This window comes from Carcharodon carcharias, chromosome 1, assembly GCF_017639515.1.
Source record: "Carcharodon carcharias isolate sCarCar2 chromosome 1, sCarCar2.pri, whole genome shotgun sequence".
NCBI classification, from domain to species: domain Eukaryota; kingdom Metazoa; phylum Chordata; class Chondrichthyes; order Lamniformes; family Lamnidae; genus Carcharodon; species Carcharodon carcharias.
The window spans coordinates 255,802,981-255,825,910 of NC_054467.1; the positions used below are offsets into that span (position 1 = coordinate 255,802,981).

The following is a 22,930-nucleotide window of genomic DNA, read 5'->3' on the forward strand; positions in this document are numbered from 1 at the left end:
TCCCAGTAATGTCATTGGATCTTCATAGATCCACTTCAATAGGCACACTGAACATCAGTCTCATCCAAAACAGGGCAACTGCCTCAGTAATGCATGGGAGCATCAACTTAAATTGTGTGTTCAGCACCTGGCTGTTCTCCTCAACCCCACTCCCAAATTAGCTTTAACTTGGTCTCATTGATAACTAATATACTTTCTTTTTTTACTCATTCACGGGATGGGGCTTCGCTGACTGGGCCAGCATTTATTGCCCATCCCTAGTTGCCCTTGAGTAGAGGTAGTGGTGAGCTGCCTTCTTGAACCGCTGCAATCTATGTGATGTAGGTACACCTACAGTGCTGTTAGGAAGGGAGTTCCAGGATTTTGACCCAGCAAGAGTGAAGGAACGGTGATATATTTCCAAGTCAGGATGGTGAGTGACTTGGAGGAGATCTTCCAGGTGGTGGTGTTCTCATCTATCTGCTGTCCTTGTACCACTAGATGGTAGTGGTCGTGGGTTTGGAAGGTGCTGTCGAAGGAGCATTGGTGAATTCCTGCAGTGCATCTTGTAGATGGTACACAATGCTGCTACTGTGCGTCAGTGGTGGAGGCATTGTGAATGTGGTGCCAATCAAGCAGGCTGCTTTGTCCTGGACGGTGTCAAGCTTCTTGAGTGTTGTGGGAGCTGCTTTCATCCAGGCAAGTGGGGAGTATTCCATCACAATCCTGACTTGTGCCTTGTTGATGACGGACAGGCTTTGGGGAGTCAGAAGGTGAATTACTCATCGCACGATTCCTAATCTCTGGCCTGCTTTTGTAGCCACAGTATTTATATGGCTAGTCCAGTTCAGTTTCTGGTCCATGGTAACCCCCAGGATATTGACATTGGGGATTCAGTGATGGCACTGCCATTGAACATCAAGGGGCGATGGTTGGATTCTCTCTTGTTGGAGATGGTCATTGCCTTACACTTGTGTGGCGCAAATATCACTTGCCACATGTCAGCCCAAGCCTGGGTGTTGGGTTAATATACTTTCCCCATAAGAATTCCATGCCTAAAATAGTGAATTAGAGGGAGAAAAAGACAGAAGCTGGGATTGTTCTCCTTAGAGCAGAAAAGGTTAAGGAAAGGCTGAATAGTGGTGTTCAAAATTAGAAAGAGTTTTGATGGAATAAATAAGGGGAAATTGTTTGCACTGGCAGAAATGTTAGGAGCCAGATGACACAGATTTGACAAAAGGATGGTGGGGATGGGAGGGGGTGCAGGTGGCACCGGGAAGATGAGATTTTTTTTCAGTCCATGAATCTGGAACGCACTGCCTGAAAAGGTGGTGGAAGCAAATTCAGCAGAAACTTTCAAAAACCAAGTGGATAAATATTTGAAATGGAGAACTTTGCAGGCCTGTGGGGAAGAAAACTAGGATAGCGGAACCAGTTGGACAGCTCTTTCAGAGCAAGCACAGGCATAATGGGCCAAATGCCCGCTTCTGCATTGTAACATTGTCTAAGCCACTGGAAGTCACTAGGTTGCCGTGTCTATGTGAAATGTAAGCTACCGACCTGTGGTGTTTGACAAAGTGCATGGGGCATATGTTTTTGTGCAGGACTGTCGACATGCTGCAGAGGAGGAGATCTACACCAAACTGAATCAGAAGATTGACCAATTTCTGCAGCTGGCGGACTACGACTGGATGAGAGCAGAGACCAACGGCCACGCCAGTGATTACTTAGTCGACCTCATTGCTTTCCTGCGCAGTACTTTTGCCGTGTTCACACATTTACCAGTGAGTGCAACCATTTAAATTTCGTATTGCATGCCTTTCTTCTTTGAGGAAAGAATGTCCTTACCTCTTGATCTTCTCTCCTGTCTCGGAAATTCTGGTTTTTACTGGGGAGATGGTTCTACAGAAACTAACAGGCCTAGTGTACCTAAATGGCAGCTGAATCATGGAGGGCCAAGCTCAGCTCTGTCCTCACCTGATGTCGATATGTCTAACAAATTAAGTTTTTCTGAACCATATTCACTGTAGTAAGGTAAGAAACATATCAGCCAATTTACCCGCAGGATAAAGGACTAGGTGTTAATTGGGCGATAAATATTGACCGGGGCCCCATGGAAATAGTGTCAAGGCATCTTTTACTTCCACCCAATAGGACAGAAGGGGTCTCGGTTTGATGTCTCAACCAAAAAACTGAAAGTTCAGCACTCTTTCAGATTTCTCTTTTATGGGAAGAAACCTTGTCTGTGCCCAAACTATCTCTTCTTTGAAGGCAGCCCTTTGTTCAGACATAGTTTTGCCTGCTAATCTTTGATTCCAATTTATCTGAGCCAAATCCAGTCTTACACCACTGAATTTGGCCTCATCCCAGTTAATTATTCTTATTCTGGATTACTCTTTGTCCTTTTTCATAGCCAACCTAAACCTTATGATACAATGATCGCTGTCCCTTAAGGTTTCCCCTACTGACACTTGATCCACTTGGCCCACCTCATTTCCAAGAACCAGGTCCAGCAATGCTTCCTTTCTCAACGGACTGGAAACAGACTGCTTTAGAAAGTTCTCCTGAACGCAATGTTGGAACTCTTGCACCTCTCTGCCCTTTACAGTACTACTATCCTAATATATATTTGGATAATTAAATTCCCCCATTATAACTACTCTATAACATTTGCACTTCTGTAATTTCCTTGCAAATTTGTTCCTCTACATCTTTCCTTTAAACTAACTTGGCAGGGGAGTGGGAACCAGGAGGTAAACCAGGGAGGAATACCAAGGTGTAAAGAATTTTGGGTGTACAGATAGCACTACAGTAGTTTCAGCGTAAAGTCTAAATTAGGGTTACGGTTCATGAATGTGAATGCATGAGTGTGGAAAATAGAATTGGTGAGTTGGGGAAGCAGATAGCCGTGTTGATGTGGTGGCAAAAGATCTGGCTCAAAGAAGGGCAGGACTGTGTGTTAAATATTCCATACAATGTATTCAGGAAAGATAGGAAAGAAGGATTGATTAAGGAGAACATTACAATGCTAGAGATAGAGGATGTCCCAGAGGGGTCAAGGATAGAATCCATCTACATCTTTCCCACTGGTTGGTTGCCTATAAACCACAGAGAGCATTGTAACTCTTTCGAGTACAAACCCGTTTCCATCTGTTTCAGATGAAGTTACGTTGTTTCATAGTTTACCACTGTGAGATTTGAACTCTTGATCTTGGGGTTACAAACCCAGTACCATAACCACTTGGCTATTTAGGCATTGTAGTTGCCCTTTTTTTGTTCCTTAGGCCTAACGAAATAGATTCTGTCCTTGACCCCTCTGGGACATCCTCTATCTCCAGCATTGTAATGTTCTCCTAAATCAATCCTTCTTTCCTATCTTTCCTGAATACTTTGCATGGAATATTTAATACACAGTCCTGCCCTTCTTTCGCCACCACATCAACACGGCTATCTGCTTCCGCAACTCACCAATTCTATTTACCACGCTTGTGCATTCACATTCATGAACCGTAACCCTAATTTAGACTTTACGCTGAAACTACTGTAGTGCTATCTGTACTCCCAAAATTCTTTACACCTTGGTATTCCTCCCTGGTTTACCTCCTGGTTCTCACTCCCCTGCCAAGTTAGTTTAAACCATCCCCAGCTGCACTAGCAAATCACCCTGCAAGGCAATTGATCTCGGCTCTAGGTGCAACCTGTCTTGTCTGTACAGGTTCCCTCTCCCCCAGAACCGATCCCAAAGTCCCAAGAATCTAAAGCCCTCCCTCCTGCACCATCCCTCCAGTCACTCATTCATCTGCTCTATCTTCCTATTCGCACGTGGTACCGGGAGTAGTCCAGAGATCACTACTTTTGAGGCTTGCTTGCTAATTTTCTACCTAGCTTCCTAAATTCTGACTACAGGACCACATCCCTCTTTCTGCCTTTGTTGTTGGTATCCCCTCAGGGTACTCTGCAGCCGTTCAGTGACACCTTGACACTGGTACCATGGAGGCATCATACCATCCTGGTTTCACATCTACAGCCACGGACGTCCTTTAACTCTCCACCCTCCTGTAACTATTGCTCTTCCAGTCTCCTTTGTGTGTCCCCCATACAGCTGAGCCCTCCGTGATTCCATGACCTTGGCTCCGGCTGCACTCCCGAGATGAACCATGACTCTTGTCAGTATTCAGAATTGAATACCGGTTGGAGAATGAGATACACTCAGGGCACTCCTGCACTACCTGCCTGTTTCTTCTTGACTATCTGGCAGGCACCCATTCACTCTCTCATACACTTGAGCTGTGGGGTGACCACATCTATCAACACTTAAAGCTGTAAACCTCATGGGCGCATGTGTGTCGCCATCTGCTGCTCAAGCTCCGAAGTTGGTCTCTAGTCTGCTTCACAGTGATCCCAGTCTGGAACATAAGGACATAGGATCAGGAGAAGGCCATTCAGCCCATCGAGCCTGCTCTGCCATTCAGTACGATCATGGCTGATCATCCATTTCAATGCCTTTTTCCCAAACTATCCCCATATCCCTCTATGTCACTGCCATTTAGAAATCTGTCAATCTCTGCTTTAAACATACTCAGTGACTATGCTTCCACAGCCCCCTTGGGTAGAGAATTCCAAAGATTCACAAAAAAATTTCTCCTCATCTCGGTCCTAAGTGGCTTCCCTCTGACTTTAAAGTTGTGTCCCCTGGTTTTAGACTCACCAACGAGGGCAAACATCTTACCTGCATCTACCCTGTCTATCCCTTTAAATATTTTGTAGGTTTCAACAAGATCATCTCTCATTCTTTGAAACCCTAGAGAATACAGGCCCAGTTTCCCCAATCTCTCTTCACAGGACAATTCCACCATCCTGGTTTCACACTCCTCCCAGTCTGCTTCACAGTGATCCTTTCCTGCTTCACACTCCTCCAACCTGCTTCACAGTGATCCTAACCTGCTTAACACTCCTCCCAGTCTGCTTCACACTCCTCCAACCTGCTTCACAGTGATCCTAACCTGCTTAACACTTCTCCCAGTCTGCTTCACACTCCTCCAACCTGCTTCACACTCCTCCAACCTGCTTCACACTCCTCCAACATGCTTCACAGTAATCCTAACCTGCTTAACACTCCTCGCGGTCTACTTTACAGTGAACCTGACTTGTTTCACAGTAACCCTGACCTGCTTCACACTCCTCCCGGTCTGCTTCACCATAATCCTGACCCGCTTCACAGTGATCTTCACCTGCCTCACACTCCTCCAGTCTGTTTCACAATGACCTTGACCTTCTGCACACTCCTCCCAGTCTGCTACACAGCAATCCTGAACTGTTATACACTCCTCCCAATCTGCTTCACAGTGATCCTGACCTGCTACACACTCCGCCCGGTCTGCTTCACAGTGACACTGACCTGCTTCACAGTGATCCTGATCTGCTTCACACTCCTCCAGTCTGCTTCACAATGGTCCTAACCTGCTTAACGCTCCTCCCGGTCTGCTTCACAGTGATCCTGACCTGCTTCACAGCGATCCTGACCTGCTTCACAGCGATCCTGACCAGCTTCACAGCGATCCTGACCTGCTTCACAGCGATCCTGACCAGCTTCACAGTGATCCTGACCTGCCTCATAGAGATCCTGACCTGCTTCACAGCGATCTTGACCTGCTTCATAATGATCCTGACCTGCTTCATAGTGATCCTGACCTGCTTCACAGCGATCTTGACCTGCTTCACAGTGATCCTGACCTGCTTCACAGCAATCTTGACCTGCTTCACACTCCTCCAGTCTGCTTCACGGTGATCTTGACCTGCTGCACGCTCCTCCTGGTCTGCTTCACAGTGACCCTGACCTGCTTCACAGTGATCCTCACCTGCTTCACAGTGATCCTCACCTGCTTCACAGTGATCCTGACCTGCTTCACAGTGATTCTGACCTGTTTCACACTCCTCCAGTCTGCTTCACAGTGATCCTGACCTGCTTCACACACTGATCCTGACCTGCTTCACAGTGATCCTGACATGCTGTGCACTCCTCCCGGTCTGCTTCACAATGGTCCTAACCTGCTTAACGCTCCTCCCAGTCTGCTTCATAGTGATCCTGACCTGCTTCACAGCGATCCTGACCTGCTTCATAGTGATCCTGACCTGCTTCACAGTGATCCTGACCTGCTTCATATCCTCCAGTCTGCTTCACGGTGATCTTGGCCTGTTGCACACTCCTCCCGGTCTGGTTCATAGTGATCCTGACCTGCTGCACGCTCCTCCCGGTCTGCTTCATAGTGATCCTGACCTGTTTCACACTCCTCCAGTCTGCTTCATAGTGATCTTCACCTACTTCACGGTGATCCTCACCTGCTGCACACTGATCTTGACCTGCTGCACAGTGATCCTGACCTGCTTCACAGTGATCTTCACACTCCTCCAGTTTGCTGCACAGTGATCCTGACCTGCTTCACACTCCTCCCAGTCTGCTTCAGTGATCCCGACCTGCTTCACAGTGATCCTTACCTGCTTCACAGTGATCCTGACCTGTTGCACACTTCTTCCAGTGTGCTTCATAGTGATTCTGACCTGCTTCACACTTCTGCAGTCTGCTTCACGGTGATCCTGATCTGCTTCACGGTGATCCTGATCTGCTTCACGGTGATCCTGATCTGCTTCACGGTGATCCTGACCTGCTTCACGGTGATCCTGACCTGCTTCACGGTGATCCTGACCTGCTTCACGGTGATCCTGACCTGCTTCACACTGATCATGACCTGCTTCACACTGATCCTGACCTGCTTCACACTGATCCTGACCTGCTTCACACTGATCCTGACCTGCTTCACAGTGATCCAGACCTGCTTCACAGTGATCCTGACCTGCTTCACACTGATCCTGACCTGCTTCACAGTGATCCAGATCTGCTTCACACTGATCTTGACCTGCTTCACACTGATCCTGACCTTCACACTCCTCCCATCTGCTTCACACTGATCCTGACCTGCTTCACAGTGATCCTGACCTGCTTCACAGTGATCCTGACCTGCTTCACACTGATCCTGACCTGCTTCACACTGATCCTGACCTGCTTCACAGTGATCCTGACCTGCTTCACACTGATCCTGACCTGCTTCACAGTGATCCTGACCTGCTTCACACTGATCCTGACCTGCTTCACACTGATCTTGACCTGCTTCACAGTGATCCTGACCTGCTTCACAGTGATCCTGACCTGCTTCCCACTGATCCTGACCTGCTTCCCACTGATCCTGACCTGCTTCACAGTGATCCTGACCTGCTTCACAGTGATCCTGACCTGCTTCACACTCCTCCCATCTGCTTCACCGTGATCCTGACCTGCTTCACACTCCTGCCGATATGTTCCACCGTGATCCTGACCTGCTTCATACTCCTCCTGGTCAGCCTCACAGTGATCCTGACCTGCTGCGCACTCCTCCTGGTCCTATTTACAGAGTCAGAAACCTGGATGTGGGGAGGGTGTTTGGTCACGCTGGCCTGAAAAGGGAAATCATCCACTTATTTGAGAATTGTAGCTATTTTTAATGGTAAGGTTTGTGGAGGCAACAGATTGAACTTCAACTCAGTAGAGAGAGGATCGAGGTTGCTTTTGTTTCTAAGGGGAGTTGCACTTGTCTGACTTTCCTGCTCTTCCTGGTGCGAAGGGAGCTCCTGTTCCTGTGATCCACACTATCAGGTTCCATGGCTCCTTTTGGCCTCTCTTCCTCCAATTCTTTCACACCTTGTCTGCAAAGTGCATGCTGGCAATTAGTTCCATGGGTGTCATGTGCCCTCCACTACTTGGGTACCGTGGCATTTTTTCATTTGTGCGACTGAGCTGGCTGTTTAATTTGAGGGAGGGGCGGGAAAGGAGTGCATCACCAATGAATGCAATGTTGCCCTGATTGCTCATGCACACACATGCTTTCCAGCTGGAGGCACTCATTAGGTGGGGTCCTAGCTCATTTTATTTCTTTCTCTGCCTCCACCATCACCCTTCTAGTTCGGGGACCATCCTGTTGCTTGCTGAAGAGCACCTCCCTAAACCAACTGAGAGAAACAATGGCTGTTCAAGTGCTTCCTACATGATGAATGGGTGCTATGCTGGATTAAGATTACGATATATGTGATGGACTGTTAAAATTTTTGCATACCATCACATAACAGTTTAAGCAGGTAGTAGGCATCCTGCCTGCACAGGAAAGGATGGGAGTTTCCTTGCCCACCCATTGCCGGGATAGCTTCAGCTCTACTACATTATCAGAGGGGCAGTATTGTGGGAGTGCTACACTGTCAAAGCAGCAATACTGAGGGAGTACTCTGTTGTCAGAAGAGCAGTACTGGAAGGAGACTGCACAGTCAGACAGGCAGCATTGAGGGAGTGCTGAGGCAGCGCTGGACTGTCAGACGCGCATTACAGACCGCTGCATTGTCAAAGGGGCAGTACTGAGGGAGCACTGGACTGTCAAAGCTACAGTACTCGACTCATTCCTGGGATGAAGGGCATTTGTTATGAAAAAAGGTTGAGCAGGTTGGGCCTGTGGCCACTGGAGTTTAGAAGAATGACATATATATATATATATATATTGAAACATATAAGATCCTGAGGGGTCTTGATAGGGTGGATAAAGGGAGAATATTTCCTCTTGTTGGGGAAACTAGAACTAGGGGATGCAGTTTAAGAATAAGAGGTCTACCTTCTAAGACGAAGATGAGAATTCTTTTCTCTGAGGGTCATTAATCTGTGGAATTCTCTTCCCCAGAAAGCAGCGTTAAATTTATTCAAGGCAGAGTTAGACAGATTTTTGATTGACAGGAGTCAAGGTCATAGCGGGGCAGACAGGAAAGTAGAGTTGAGAGTGCAATCAGATCAGCCATAATCATATCGAATGGTGGAGCAGGCTCAAAGGTCCGAATGGCCTTTCCCTGTTTCCAAGTCCTATGTTTCCATGTTCCCATATACTGAGGGAGTGCTGTATTGTTGAAAGAACAGCACTGGAGGAAACGCTGCACCGCATTGTCAAGCAGGTAGAGAGGGAGTGCTGCATTCTCAAAGGGGCAGTGAGAGAGAGAGAGAGTGCTACGCTTTTGGAGGGGCAGTAATGAGGGAGTGCTGCACTGTTGGATGGGCAGCATTGAGAGAGTGTTGCAGCACATTGTCGAAGGGACAGTTCTGAGGGCTGCTATACTGACAGAGATGCTGTGTATTGGATGAGATTTTAAGCTGGTAAACACTGAGAATTTCATGTCAGTATTCGAAGGTGAGCAGGGTAAATCCTGGCCAACATTTCTCATTCAACCAAAGCCACCACAAAACAGATTGGCCGGCCGTTCATCTTATGGCTATTTATGAGGTCTTGCTATGTGAGAAATCGTTGAAGACATGTATCATTATCAGAGGTCCTGATGTTGCCATCAGATATTGAGCCAAGTCTCTAATTTCCTGTTCTTGGGATACTAAAGCTTTACTGAGAAGCTCACAAAGCTGTGAAGCACTGCCAGTGTGAAAGTTTGTAATCTGTACTTTTAAAATAATTCGCCCAGGGTCAGCGCACCCCTTTCAGATTTGGAATGTGTCAGCAGGTAGCCATCTCATTTTTAAATCAGGAGATTGTCAGTTCAAGTCCAGAGACTTGAGCCAGAATGCAGGCTGACACTCCGGTGCTGTACTGAGAGATGCCGTCTTGTTGGTGAAACATTAAATGGATGCCCCATCTGTCCTTTAAGGTGGATGTAAAAGACCCCATGGCATTATTTGAAGAAGAATGGGAGTTCTTCCTGGTGTCCTGGTCAGTATTTATTCCTTAACCAATGTCACTGAACACAGGTTATCTGGCCATTATCACGTTGTTGTTGAAATGAGTTTGGGAGGAGTTTCAACTAATTCCTTATTGACAAAGATTGGAAGCACAAGACGGCTCTTAATTAAACCTCAGAACAGCTTTGCCCTTGCTTCAAGAGTTGACCTTAGAATTTCAAGTGACAGCCACCCTTGTGGTCCTTGAGTGAGACTTCATTGCTAATCTCTGGGTGGTTCGTCAATGTGTTCCTCAGCCCTCAAACCTGAATCTCCTTGAAGAAGTCGAGAGCCCCCCTTTATTGTACAAAGAATGGGAGGGTTACAGAACGAGTCATCATCTACTGCTATGGCTACACTGGGAAAAGAGTAGGGCCAAGGATAGCATCATGCTTTGAGCTCTGTTGCTTGGCTGATAAATATTCATTGGAAACATTTAAGTGGAAATAATGAATATTTATTTAAATTAAAACAGATTTTTTTAGATTTTGTTTACACTTTAGAAAGTTCCAAACTCACTGAAAAACTGTTCTGTTAAAGGAAAGAACAAACTTGAATTCAGATTGTACCTTTCACAAGTTGTCCCAGAGCAAGTGCTTCACAGCCCATTAACTATTTCTGAAATGAAGTTATGGTTGCTTTGTGGCAGCCGGTTGGCACGCAGCAAGATCCCACAAACAACAAGTGAGTGGACTGGCCAGTTATTTCACTGCTTATTCAGAGAGCTATCTGCTCAAGTCTGTAGTGAGTCTTAAAACTCCAGAGCGCGGGTGAGAATGCTAATAACTGAGCTAAGCTTACACAAAGAAGAAGATGTACTTAGCACATCTCGCAAACATCCCACATGAACACAAGGATTCAAGATGAGGGGAGCTATCTTTGAAGAAAGGTAGAGCAGATTGGGCCTACACTCATTGGAATTTAGAAGAATGAGAGGTGATCTTTTTGTAACAGACGGTCTTGAGGGGACTTGACAGGGTGGATGCTGAGAGGATGTTTTCTCTTGTGGGGGAATCTGAAACTAGAGGATACGTTTAAAAATTAGGGGCCTCTCCTTTAAGACTGAAATGGGAAAAATGTTTTCTCTGAGGGTTGTTACTCTTTGGAATTCTCTTCCCCAGAGAGCAGTGGAGGCTGGGTCGTTAAATATATTCAAGGCTCAGTGCGACGGATTTTTAATAGACAAGGGTTATGAGAGTCCGACAGGAAAGTGGAATTGAGACCACAACCAGATCAGTCATGATTTAATTGAATTACAGAGCAGGGTCAAGGGGCTGAATAGCCTTCTCCTGTTCCCAATTCTTGTGTTCTTGTATCCCTAAATGCCCTGCATCCAAAAAAAATGATTTTGGAGTATTTCCACACAGTACCACCCCACGTAGAGCACTTAACCGTATTCTTGGTGGTATTGGTAGAGGGAGGAATGTCAGTCAGGAGAATTCTCTTTTGAATAGTCCACCTGGGGCACTGGTGCTAGGTTTCACCTGAAATGAGGCATCTCCAACAGTGCAGCACTCTCTCTGGACTGTATTGAAACGTCAACACAGATTACGGGCTCAAGACCCACAATGGGGTTCACACCCCACTCAGAGGCAAGAGCGCTCCATCAAGCAAAGCTGACCCTGCTCTAAGATTGTTTGCTTTTCCAATCCTCCCTTCTGATCATCACGCTGTTTTGTTCAAAAGCTGCGGTTGGGATTTCCAAAGATGTGAAATTTGAAGAGAGAGGGTTAGATGGAGCAGGCTCCTCTTAAGGGATTTCACTAATAACCCAGATCTGCACATAACTGTACAGACTAATTGCAAGCCTCCAGATAGTATTCACTTGGGTGGCTTTTAAATAGCCTTGTAGATGAAGAATTTGGGAGGAGTGGGTAGTGCTGTGGGTCAGACACAGGCCAAATCTGTTGTTGCACAGGGTCAAAAGAAGAAAATAAACTGGATGGAACGATGTTAAAGGTGGTGCAAGAATAGAGACGGTTTGACGTTTATACACAAGTCTTTGAAGGTGGAAGGACAATTTGAGACATCTGTTAAAAAAGCATATGGTTGCTAAATCGAGGCATTGAGTACAAAAGCAAAGAAATTATACTCAACCTTCATAAAAACTGGGTCTGCGGCAGGTGATAAAGGAACCAACATGAAGGAAAAACCTACTTGATCTCGTCCTCACCAAACTACCTGCCACAGATACACCTGTCCATGACAGTATTGGTGGAATGACCACCGCACCGTCCTTGTGGAGATGAAGTCCCATCTTCACATTGAGGATACTCTCCATCGATATTATGTGGCACCCCCACTGTGCTAAATGAGTTAGATTTCGAACAGATCAAGCAACTCCATGAAGTGCTGTGAGCTATCAGCAGCAGCAGAATTGTATTCAACCACAAGCTGTAACCTCACGGCCCAGCATATACCCCACTCTACCATCACCATCAATCCGGAGGAATCAATCCAGGTTAAATGAAGAGTGCAGGGGGCATGAAGGCACTAGATGCTGCAAATGCCATGGGCCCTGACAACATTCCGGCAATAGTACTGAAGACTTATGCTCCAGAACTAGCAGCACCGCAAGCCAAGCTGTTCCAGTACAGCTACAATGCTGGCATCGACCCACCAATGTGGAAAATTGCCCAAGTATGCCCTGTCCACAAAAAGCAGAACAATTCCAACTCAGCCAATTGCTGCCCCATCACTCTACTCTCGATCATGAGCAAAGTGACAGAAGACGTCTATCGACAGTGCTATCAAGCAGAACTTATTCAACAATAACCTGCTCACAGACACCCAGTTTAGGTTCTGCCAAGGCCATTCAGCTCCTGGCCTGATTACAGCCTTGGCGCAAACATGGACAAGAGAGCTGAACTCCAGAAGTTAGGTGATGTGAGGATTATTGCTCTTGACACCAAGTCACATTTGATCAAGTTTGGCATCAGCAAAATTTAAGTCAATGGGAATCAGGGGGAAAACTCTCCAGTGCTTGGAGTCATAACTAGCATAAAGGAAGATGGTTGTGGTTGTTGGAGATCAACCATCTCAGTTCCAGGACATCACTGCAGGAGTTCCTCAGGGTAGTGCCTTGGGCCCAACCATCCTCAGCTGCTTCACCAATGACCTTCCTTCCATCATAAGGTCAGAAGTGGGGATGTTCGCTGATGATTGCACAATGTTCAGCACCATTTGCAACACTTCAGATATTGAGGCAGTCCCTGTCCACATGCAGCAACACCTGGACAATATTCAGGCTTGGGCTGACAAGTGGTAAGTAACAAGAGAGAATCTAACCATTTCCTCACTACCGTCATTGGCATTACCATTGTTGAATCCCCTGCTATCAACATTCTGTTGGTTAGCATTGTGACCAGAAACTGAACTGAACTGCATCAGCCACATAAATACTGTGATTAAAAGAAGATCATGTCAGAGGCTGGGAATTTTGTGGTGAGTAACTCACCTCCTGACTCCCCAAAGCCTGTCCACCATCTACAAGGCAAGTCAGGAGTGTGATGGAATGCTCTCCACCTGCCTGGATGAGTGCAGCTCCAATGACATTCATTAAGCACAACACCACCATCCAGTTCAAAGCAGCCCACTTGATTGGCACCCCATCCACCACCTTCAACATCCACTTCCTCCACCACTGACGCACAGTGGCAGCAGTGTGTACCATCTACAAGATGCACTGCAGCAATCCGCCAAAGGTCCTTGGACTGCACCTTGCAAACCCATGACCACTACCATCTGGAAGGACAAGGGCAGCAGATAGATGGGAACACTGCCACCTGGAAGTTCCCCTCCAAGCCACACACCATCCTAACTTGGAAATATATCGCCATTCCTTCACTGTCACTGGGTCAAAATCCTGGAACTCCTTCCCTAACAGCACTGTGGGTGTACCTACACCACATGGACTGCAGCGACTCACCACCACCTTCTCAAGGGCAATTAGGGATGGGCAATAAATCCTGACCCAGCCAGTGATGCCCAGTCACTGAAGTGTAGTCACTGTGGTAATACAGGGAATTGCAGCAGTCAGTGTTATGGCTGAGGGAAAAATATTGGCCTTGGGTTACCAGGGAGAACTTTTCAGCTCTTCAGATATTGCCATGGCACCTTTTACATCCACCTGAATGGGCATTTGGGTCCCTGTTTTCACGATTTGCCTGAAAGGTGGCATATTATATTCAAGTCTCGAGTGGGTCATGAAGCCACAACTGCCCAAGTTCTACTAGGTTACAGCTGACATTAATAAAGGAAAGATTCATCCATGCGAAGACATCAGGGGAGGAGAGAGACCAGGGTTTGGAAGTGGCAGAAGGTTGCTAAACAGCCAGCAAGCTTTTCTGTTTAAATAAAAACAGAAAATGCTGGAAAAACTCAGCAGGTCTGGCAGTATCCATGTAGAAAGAAACAGAGTCAACGTTTCGAGTCCGTTTGACTCTTCTGAAGAAGATGCTGCCAGACCTGCTGAGTTTTTCCATCATTTTCTGTTTTTATTTCAGATTTCCAACATCTGCAGTGTTTTGCTTTTATCTAAGCTTTTCCGTTTACCTCTCTAGCCGTACTCTAGTTTGCTTCTTCTGTGGAGGATGTTGTTTTAGTCTGTCAACTCTCTGGATATACTGCAGGATGTCTCATGAAGACATCAGTTAGTCTAGAAAATGAGCTGGAAAAATGGATTCCAAAAGTTGTGTGCACCCGGTCATGTGCTGAAAAGTTACACCTGCCGTTACTGGTGCTGCCTCAGCAATACTCTCAATACACTGAAGAACTATGTCGGGAGCAGGGCGATGCTGAGCGAGGGAGAGGAGACAAACTGGTGCAACCAACGCATAACTTTCCTCAGCATGATCTCGCACACAGGCGACACAACGCGCCTTTGTGCGAAGGAACGGTTCGCTTCGACCCAGCAGGTCTCACTCTTCTTGACTATTCACCAGTTGTCCAGAGTTTTGACAAGCGTGCAGTTTTCTGAAGACAAAGTGCCCTCCTCCCCTTCCCTGTACTTTGAAACAATGTGTTTGTTTATCCAGGGAGCACTGTGATTAGGAGAGGTCCAGCCTTTATGCCGAGTGCTCTAATTCTGCAGAACTTTATTATGTTTGGCATTGCAGGAACAGAAAATTACCCGGACAGATGTTGCGATTCACCTTTCAGTGCTTCCAAAAAAAAAAGTATTGGAAGGGGTTTAAAGATTTCATAAAAATTGGAACTGACGTTTCCATTTTGCATGACAGCTACGACCTGACTGTAAACGTGTGCACGTTACGTACCTGTGCACAAGCGCCGGAGCCGCGACACACGTGCAGCTACAGGTTGTGCGCTATAACTTCAAGTTTGCAGCTGCTTTTTGGCAATTTTTTCAACTTTATAAAGCCATTTTTAACTTCATCCGCTCTTGTTTTTTCACAAAAAGAAATTGCCCATTGCCTTAAGAGCATCAGACCCTTCAACTTGCGCACCAAGTTGTAAGCAGTCCTCTCTAACTTTAATTTCAGTCTTGGAATGCTGTGTGATGTGGAGCACAGCCTGAAGACAAACCCTGAGGACAGGGTGCCCAAATCGGGCCTCCTTCACCAGCAATAGGGCCAAGAGAGAAAGAATGGGGGAGGAATGTTCAACTTTCTGTTTAAAATTGGGGTAATAAATTAGTGGGTATGGTAGCAGAGTGGTTATGCTGCTGCATTATTTCATCTAATGATTCAGAGACAGGAGTTCAAATCCCACAGGGCAGCTGGGGAATTTCGTCGAATGGTCACCGCACAGATGGCGGCCTTTCGGCCCTTCCTGTCCATGCTTGCCCTCTCCAAGAGCAACTCAGCGAGCTCACCTCCCCACCTTTTCCATGGAGGCCTGAAATTTTTTTTTCTCTTCAACTAATTATCCAATTCCATTTTGAAAGCCACAATTGAATCTGCCTCCACCACATTCTGAGGCAGTGAATTAAATTCAGTTAAATCAAGTAAACCTAGAAGAAAAAGCTCTTTTCAGTAGTGATGACCATGCAACTACTGGAATTGTCATAAAAAAAAACCCACCTGGGTTGACGAACGTCTTTCAGGAAAGGAGGCCAAACATCTCAGTCCCAAGACATCGCTGCAGGGGTTCCTCAGGGTAGTTTCCTAGGCCCAAGCATCTTCAGCTGCTTCATCAATGACCTTCCCTCCATCGTAAGCTCAGAGCTGGGGGTGTTCACTGATAATTGCACAACGTCCAGTACCATTTACAATTGCTCAGAGAGCAAAGCATTCCATGTCCACATGCAGCAAAATCTGGACAACATTCAGGCTTGGATAGTTAAGTGGCAAATGACATTCATGCCACACTAGTACCAGGTAAAGAGCATCTCCAGCAAGAGAGAATCCAACTATCTCACCTTGATGTTCAATGGAACTACCATCTCTAAATCACACCCCCCCAATCAACATCCTAGGAAAATCAGCCACGTAAATACAAAGAAAACAAGAACAGGTCAGAAGCTGAGAACTCTGTGGCGAGTAACTCACCTCCTGACTCCCCAAAGCCTGTCCACCATTTACAAAGCACGAGTCAGGAGTGTGATGCAATACTCCCCACTTGCCTGGATGAGTGCAGCTCCAACAACACTCAAGAAGCTCGACACCATCCAGGGCAAAGCAACCAGCTTGATTGGCACCACATCTGTCTCCTTGAATATTCACTCCCTCCATCTCCAGTGCATAGTGGCAGCAGTTGTGTACCACCTATAAGATACTCTGCAGCAACTCATCAAGGCTCCTTTGCCAGCACTTTCCAAACTATGACATCTACCACCTCGAAGGACAAGGACAGCAGATGCATGGGAATGCCACCACCTGCAAGTTCACCTCCACTCCATCCTGACTTGGAGCTACGTCCTCTTGCCTTCACTGTTGCCAAGTCAAAATTTCACTCCCTAATAGCACTATGGATGACTGCAAGGATTCAAGATGGCTCGCCACCACCATAGGGGCAATTGGGGTTGGCCAATAAATGCTGACCTTGCCAGCGAAACCCACATCCCATGAACGAATGAGTAAAACGTTTTCTGACTATCCAAAGCTAGGTGAGGAAGTAAGCTGCCAGGACACAAAGATGCAGCAAAAAGAATAAACTGGTTAATTGTTCTATCAAGAATGGAATATAATGGATGGAATATATCGGGAAGTGTGAATTCATATACTTTAGCAGGAAGAGTGGAACTCAGAATATTTTTTTAAAAGGTGAGAGAGTATTAAATCTTGGGATTCAGGAGGATTAGAGCATCCTTGTACATGAATCGCAGAATGTTAATGTGGAGGTACTGCAAGCAGTTGGGGAGACAGATAGTACGTAGGCCTTTAGTGCAAGCAGGTTGCACAATAAGTGCAAGGAAGTTTTGCTGCACATGTATAGGCCATTGATGTGACTACACCTGGAGTACTGTGCACAGTTTTGGTGGTCTTGTCTAAGGAAGGAAATACTTGCCTCTGAGGGGTACCTTGAAGGTTCACCACATTGGGATGAGAGGGCTGTCCGATGAGGAGAGCTGAGTAGCATTTGCCTGTACTCTCTGGAGTTTAGAAGAATGTAAGGTGATCTCAATGAGATGTTAAAACCATAGAACCATAGAACACTACAGCACAGAAAACAGGCCATTCGGCCCTTCTAGTCTGTGCCGAAATATTATTCTGCTAGTCCCATTGACCTGCACCTAGTCCATAACCCTCCAGACCTCTCCCATCCATGTATCTATCCAATTTATTCTTAAAACTTAAGAGTGAGCCCACATTTACCACGTCAGATGGTAGCTTATTCCACACTCTCACCACTCTCTGAGTGAAGATGTTCCCCCTAAACCTTTCCCCTTTCACCCTAAAGCCATGTCCTCTCGTGTTTATCTCTCCTAATCCAAGTGGAAAGAGCCTACTCGCATTTACTCTGTCTATACCCCTCATTATTTTGTAAACTTCTATCAAATCTCCCCTCATTCTTCTACGTTCCAAGGAATAAAATCCTAACCTATTTAATCTTTCCCTGTAACTCAACTCCTTAAGACCCAGCAACATCCTAGTAAATCTTCTCTGCGCTCTCTCAATCTTACTGATATCCTTCCTGTAGTTAGGTGACCAGAACTGCACACAATACTCCAAAGTTGGTCTCACCAATGTCCTATACAACCTCACCAGAACATCCCAACTCCTATACTCAATACTTTGATTTATGAAGGCCAGTATGCCAAAAACTTTCTTTACAGCCTTGTCTACCTGTGACGCCACTTTCAGGAAGTTATGTATCTGAACTCCCAGATCCCTTTGTTCCTCCGCACTCCTCAGTGCCCTACGATTTTCTGTGTATGTCCTACCTTGGTTTGACCTTCCAAAATGTAACACCTCGCACTTTTCCGCATTAAATTCCATCTGCCATTTTCTGGCCCAATTTTCCAATTGGTCCAGATCTCTCTGCAAGCTTTGAAAGCCTTCCTCACTGTTCACAACACCTCCAATCTTCGTGTCATCAGCAAACTTGCTGATCCAATTCATCACATTATCATCCAAGTAATTGATATAGACAACAAACAACAATGGTCCCAGCACAGATCCCTGAGGCACACCACTAGTCACAGACCTCCAATCTGAGAAGCAATCATCCACTACCACTCTCTGTCTTCTCCCACACAGCCAATTTCGAATCCAGTTTACAACCTCTCCATGGATACCAAGTGTCTGAACCTTCTAAACTAACCTCCCATGTGGGACCTTGTCAAAGGCCTTTCTAAAGTCCATGTAGACAACATCCACAGCCTTTCCTTCATCTACTTAAAATTTATCTACTTAATTTATCTACTTTCCTTCATCTCCTTAAAATGTTTAAAATTCTTTTGAAAGTTTGCCAGAATAATTGCTGAGAGGCTGTTTCCTCTGGCTAGAGAGTTTAGAACTATGGGTCACAGTCTCAGGAGAAAGGAATGGCCATTGAAGATTGAGATGAGGAGAAATTTCCTCACACTCAGAGGGTTGTGATTCTTTGGAATTCTCTATCCCAAAAGGCTGTGGATGCTTAACCTTTGAGTATGTTCAAGACTGAGATTGATAATGTATTAAGGAAAGATAGGAAAAGAAAAAAAGGGAGAGGAGTGGCAGTATTGATTAAGGACAGCATTGCAGTGCTGGAGAGTGAGGATATCCCAGGGGGCCAAGGACAGAATCTATATGACTAGAGCTAAGGCTCAAAAAGGTGCTCAGTGCAGTCTGTAGGCCACCAACTAGTGGAAAGGATGTCGAGGAACAAATTAAGGTGGAGGAAATTCCAGATGGGTAGAAGAACCATAGAGTAGGTTTAATGGGGGATTTGAATTATCCAAATATATATTGGGATATATATTAAGTATATATATTTAAGTATATTAAAAGGGCAGAGAGGGGCAACAGTTCCTAGAGTGTGTTCACAAAAATTTTCAAGAGCAGCTTGTTTTCAGGCCAACGAGAGGGGAGGCATTGTTACAGCTTATTCTTGGTAACTAGGTGGGCCAAGTGGATCAAGTGTCAGTAGGAGAACATTGTATCAGAAGTTTTAGGCTGGCTATGAGAAAGGAGAAAGAACAACTAAGAGTGAGAATACTTAATTGGAGAAAAGCCAACTTCAATGGAGTATGAACGGAACTGGGCCGAATAAATTGGATTCAAAAGTTGGTAGGAAAAACAGTAGCTGACCAATGGGCTCCCTTCAAAGAAGGGATAGTCTGTGCATAGTCAAGGCATATTCTCTCAAAGGGGAAAGGAAAGGTAAATAAATCTCCCTGGATGACAGAGATAGAGATTAAGATGAAAAAGAAAAAAGTAAGCTTATGACAGATGTCAGGTGGATAATAGAATTGAGAACCAGGCCAAATATAGAAGGTTCAGAGGGGAAGTGAAAAAGCAAGTAAGAGAAACAAAGGGAGAGTATGAAAAGAGACCGGCAGCTAACATAAAAGACAATCACAAAGTCTCCAAAAAGCATGTAAATTGTAAAAGGGTGTTAAAAGGAAGAATAGAGCTGATTAGAGATCCAGCACTTGCCGCGCCCCCAGCCAAGCTGTTCCAGAACAGCTACAACACTGGCATCCACCCGGTTATGTGGAAAATTGCCCAGATATGTCCTGTACACAAAAAGCAGGACAAATCCAACCCAGCCAATTACTGCCCCATCAGTCTACTCTCAATCATCAGTAAAGTAATGGAAGGGGTCATCAACAGTGCAATCAAGCAGCACTTGCTTAGCAATAACCTGCCTACTGAAGGTCATCTTGACTTCCGCCAGGGCCCCTCAGCTCCTGACCTCATTACAGCCTTGGTTCAAACATGGACAAAAGAGCTGAATTCCCGAAGTGAGGTGAGAGTGACTGCCCTTGACATCAAGGCCGCATTTGACTGAGTGTGGCATCAAGGAGCCCTAGCAAAACTGGAGTCAATGGGAATCAGGGGGAAAACTCTCCACTGGTTGGAATCATACCTGGCACAAAGGAAGATGGTTGTGGTTGTTGGAGGTCAGTCATCCTAGCTCCAGGGCATCACTGCAGGAGTTCCTCAGGGTAGTGTCCCAGGCCCAAACATCTTCAGCTGCTTCATCAATGACCGTCCTTTCATCATTAGGTCAGAAATGGGGATGTTTGCTGATGATTTCACAATGTTCATCACTATTCGTGACTCCTCAGATACTGAAGTAGTCCATTTCCAAATGCAGCAAGACCTGGACAATATCCAGGCTTGGGCTGACAAGTGGCAAGTAACATTCACATCACACAAGTACCAGGCAATCACCATTCCAACAAGACAGAATCTAACTATCACCCTGTGACATTCAATGCCATTACCATCTCTGAATCCCACAATATCAACATCCTGGGGGTTACCATTGACCAGAAACTGAACTGGACTAGCCATATAAATACTGTGGCTACAAGAGCAGGTCAGAGGCTAGGAATCATGCAACAAGTAACTCACCTCCTGACTCCCCAAAGCATGTCCATCATCTACGAGGCACAAGTCAGGAGTGTGATGGAATACTCCCCACTTGTTTGGATGAGTGCAGCTCCCATAACACTCAAGAAGCTTGACACCATCCAGGACAAAGCAGCCCGCTTGATTGGCACCCCATCCACAAACGTTCACTTCTTCCATCACCGATGCACAGTGGTAGCAGTGTGTACCATCTACAGGATGCACTGCAGGAATTCACCAAGGCTCCTTAGACAGCACCTTCCAAACCCACAACCACTACTATCTGGAAGGACAAGGGCAGCAGATAGTTGGGAACTCCACCATCTGGAAGCTCCCCTCCAAGTCACTTACCATCCTGACTTGGAAACACATCGCCGTTCCTTCACTGTCACTGGGTCAAAATCCTGGACCTCCCTCCTTAACAGTACTGTAGGTGTACCTACACCACATGGACTGCAGCAGTTCAAGAAGGCAACTTACTACCATCTTCCCAAGGGCAACTATGGGTGGGCAATAAATGCTGGCCTAGCTAGTGAAGCCCACATCCCATGAATTAATTAAAAAAAAGAGATTTACACATAGAGGCAGGGGTATTAAATTAATACTTTGCATCTGTCATTACCAAGGGAGAAGACACTACCCAGGCTGTGATGAAAGAGGAAGTAATTAATATACTGGAAGGATTTAAAATTGACAAGGAAGAGGTATTAGATAGGCACCAGGATGGGTTGAGATGCGCCCAAGAACAATGAGGGTATTGAGAGTGGAAATTGCAGAGGCACTGGCCATAATTTTTCAGTCATCTTTAGACTCAGGGGTGGTGCCTGAGGACTGGCAACTACAGACCAGTCGACTTCTGCCTTGGGAAATTCTCTAGAAACAATAATTAGGGACAAAATTAATAGTCACATGGACAAATGTGGGTTTATTGAGGAAAGCCAGCATGAATTTCTTAAAGGAAAATCAAGTTTTACTAAGTTGCTGGAGTTTTTTGATGAGGTAACAGAGAGGGTTGATGAGATCAAAGCTATTGATGTGACGTGCATGACTTCCAAAAGGCATTTGATACAGCACCGAACAGCAGACTTGTGAGCAAAGTTATAGCTCATGGAATAAAAGGGATAGTGGCAACATGGATACAAAACTGGCTGAATGACAGGGAACAGAGAGTAGTGGTTCATCGATGTTTTTTTTTAGGCAGGAGGAGGATTTGTGGTGGAGTTCCCCAAGGATCAGTTTTGGGACTCTTTCTCTTCCTGATATGACCTAGATCTTGTTGTAAAGGGCACAATTTCGGAATTTGCGGATAATAGGAAACTTGAAAGCATTGTAAAGTGTGGGGAGGATATACAAGGACATTGATAAGTTGGTGGAATGAACAGACAAGTGGCAGATGAAGTTTAATGTGCGGAACTACAAAGTGATTCATTTTGATAGAAAGAACATGGAGAGACAACATAATATAAAGGATACAGCTCTAAAGGGGATGCAGGAGCAGAGGGGCCTTGGTGTATCGGTGTCTAAGTCATTGAAGGTGGCAGGACAGGTTGAGGTTAATAAAGCATACAATATTCTAGGCTATATTAATAGGGTCATAGAATTCAAGAGCAAGGAGATTGTGTTGAACTTGTGTAAGACACTTGTTCAGCATCAGCTGGAGTAGTGTGTCCAATTCTGGGCACCGCACTTTAGAAAGAATATGAAGGCATTGGTGAGAGTGCTGAGAAGATTTATAAGAATGGTTTCAGGGATGAAGAACTTCAGTTGTGAAGATAGATTGGAGAAGTTGGGACTGTTTTCCTTGGAGAAGAGAAGGTTGAGAGGAGATTTGATTGAGTTATTCAAAATCATGAGGGGCCTGGACAGAGTAGGTGGAGAGAAACTGTTCCCACTCATGAAAAGATCGAGAACGAGAGGGCACAGATTTTGAAGTAATTGGCAAAAGAAGCAACAGTGACATGAGGAAAAACTTTTTCATGTTGTGTGTGGTTAAGATCGAGAACACTGTGCCTGAGAGTGTGGTGGAGGCAGGTGCCATCGAGGCACTCAAAAGGGAATTAGACTGTTATTTGAAAGGAAGAATGTGCAGGGTGTTGGGGCAAAGGCGGAGAATGGCACAAGGTAAATTGCTCTTTTGGAAAACCGGTGCAGACATGATAGGCTGAATGGTCTCCTCTGTAACAATTCTGTGATTCTGTGACAG

General features: G+C 45.7%; 1 protein-coding gene across 4 annotated transcripts in view; it reads left to right on the forward strand.

The window, feature by feature from the left end:
• The window catches only part of LOC121277089 (exocyst complex component 6B), a 632,802-nt gene that overhangs the window by 457,081 nt on the left and 152,791 nt on the right, over positions 1–22,930 (forward strand). For all 4 annotated transcript variants that reach the window (XM_041186104.1, XM_041186075.1, XM_041186085.1 and 1 more), the window contains exon 18: positions 1,584–1,763. In XM_041186104.1, the coding sequence (XP_041042038.1) occupies positions 1,584–1,763 (180 nt within the window). The remainder of the gene's footprint in view (positions 1–1,583; positions 1,764–22,930) is intronic.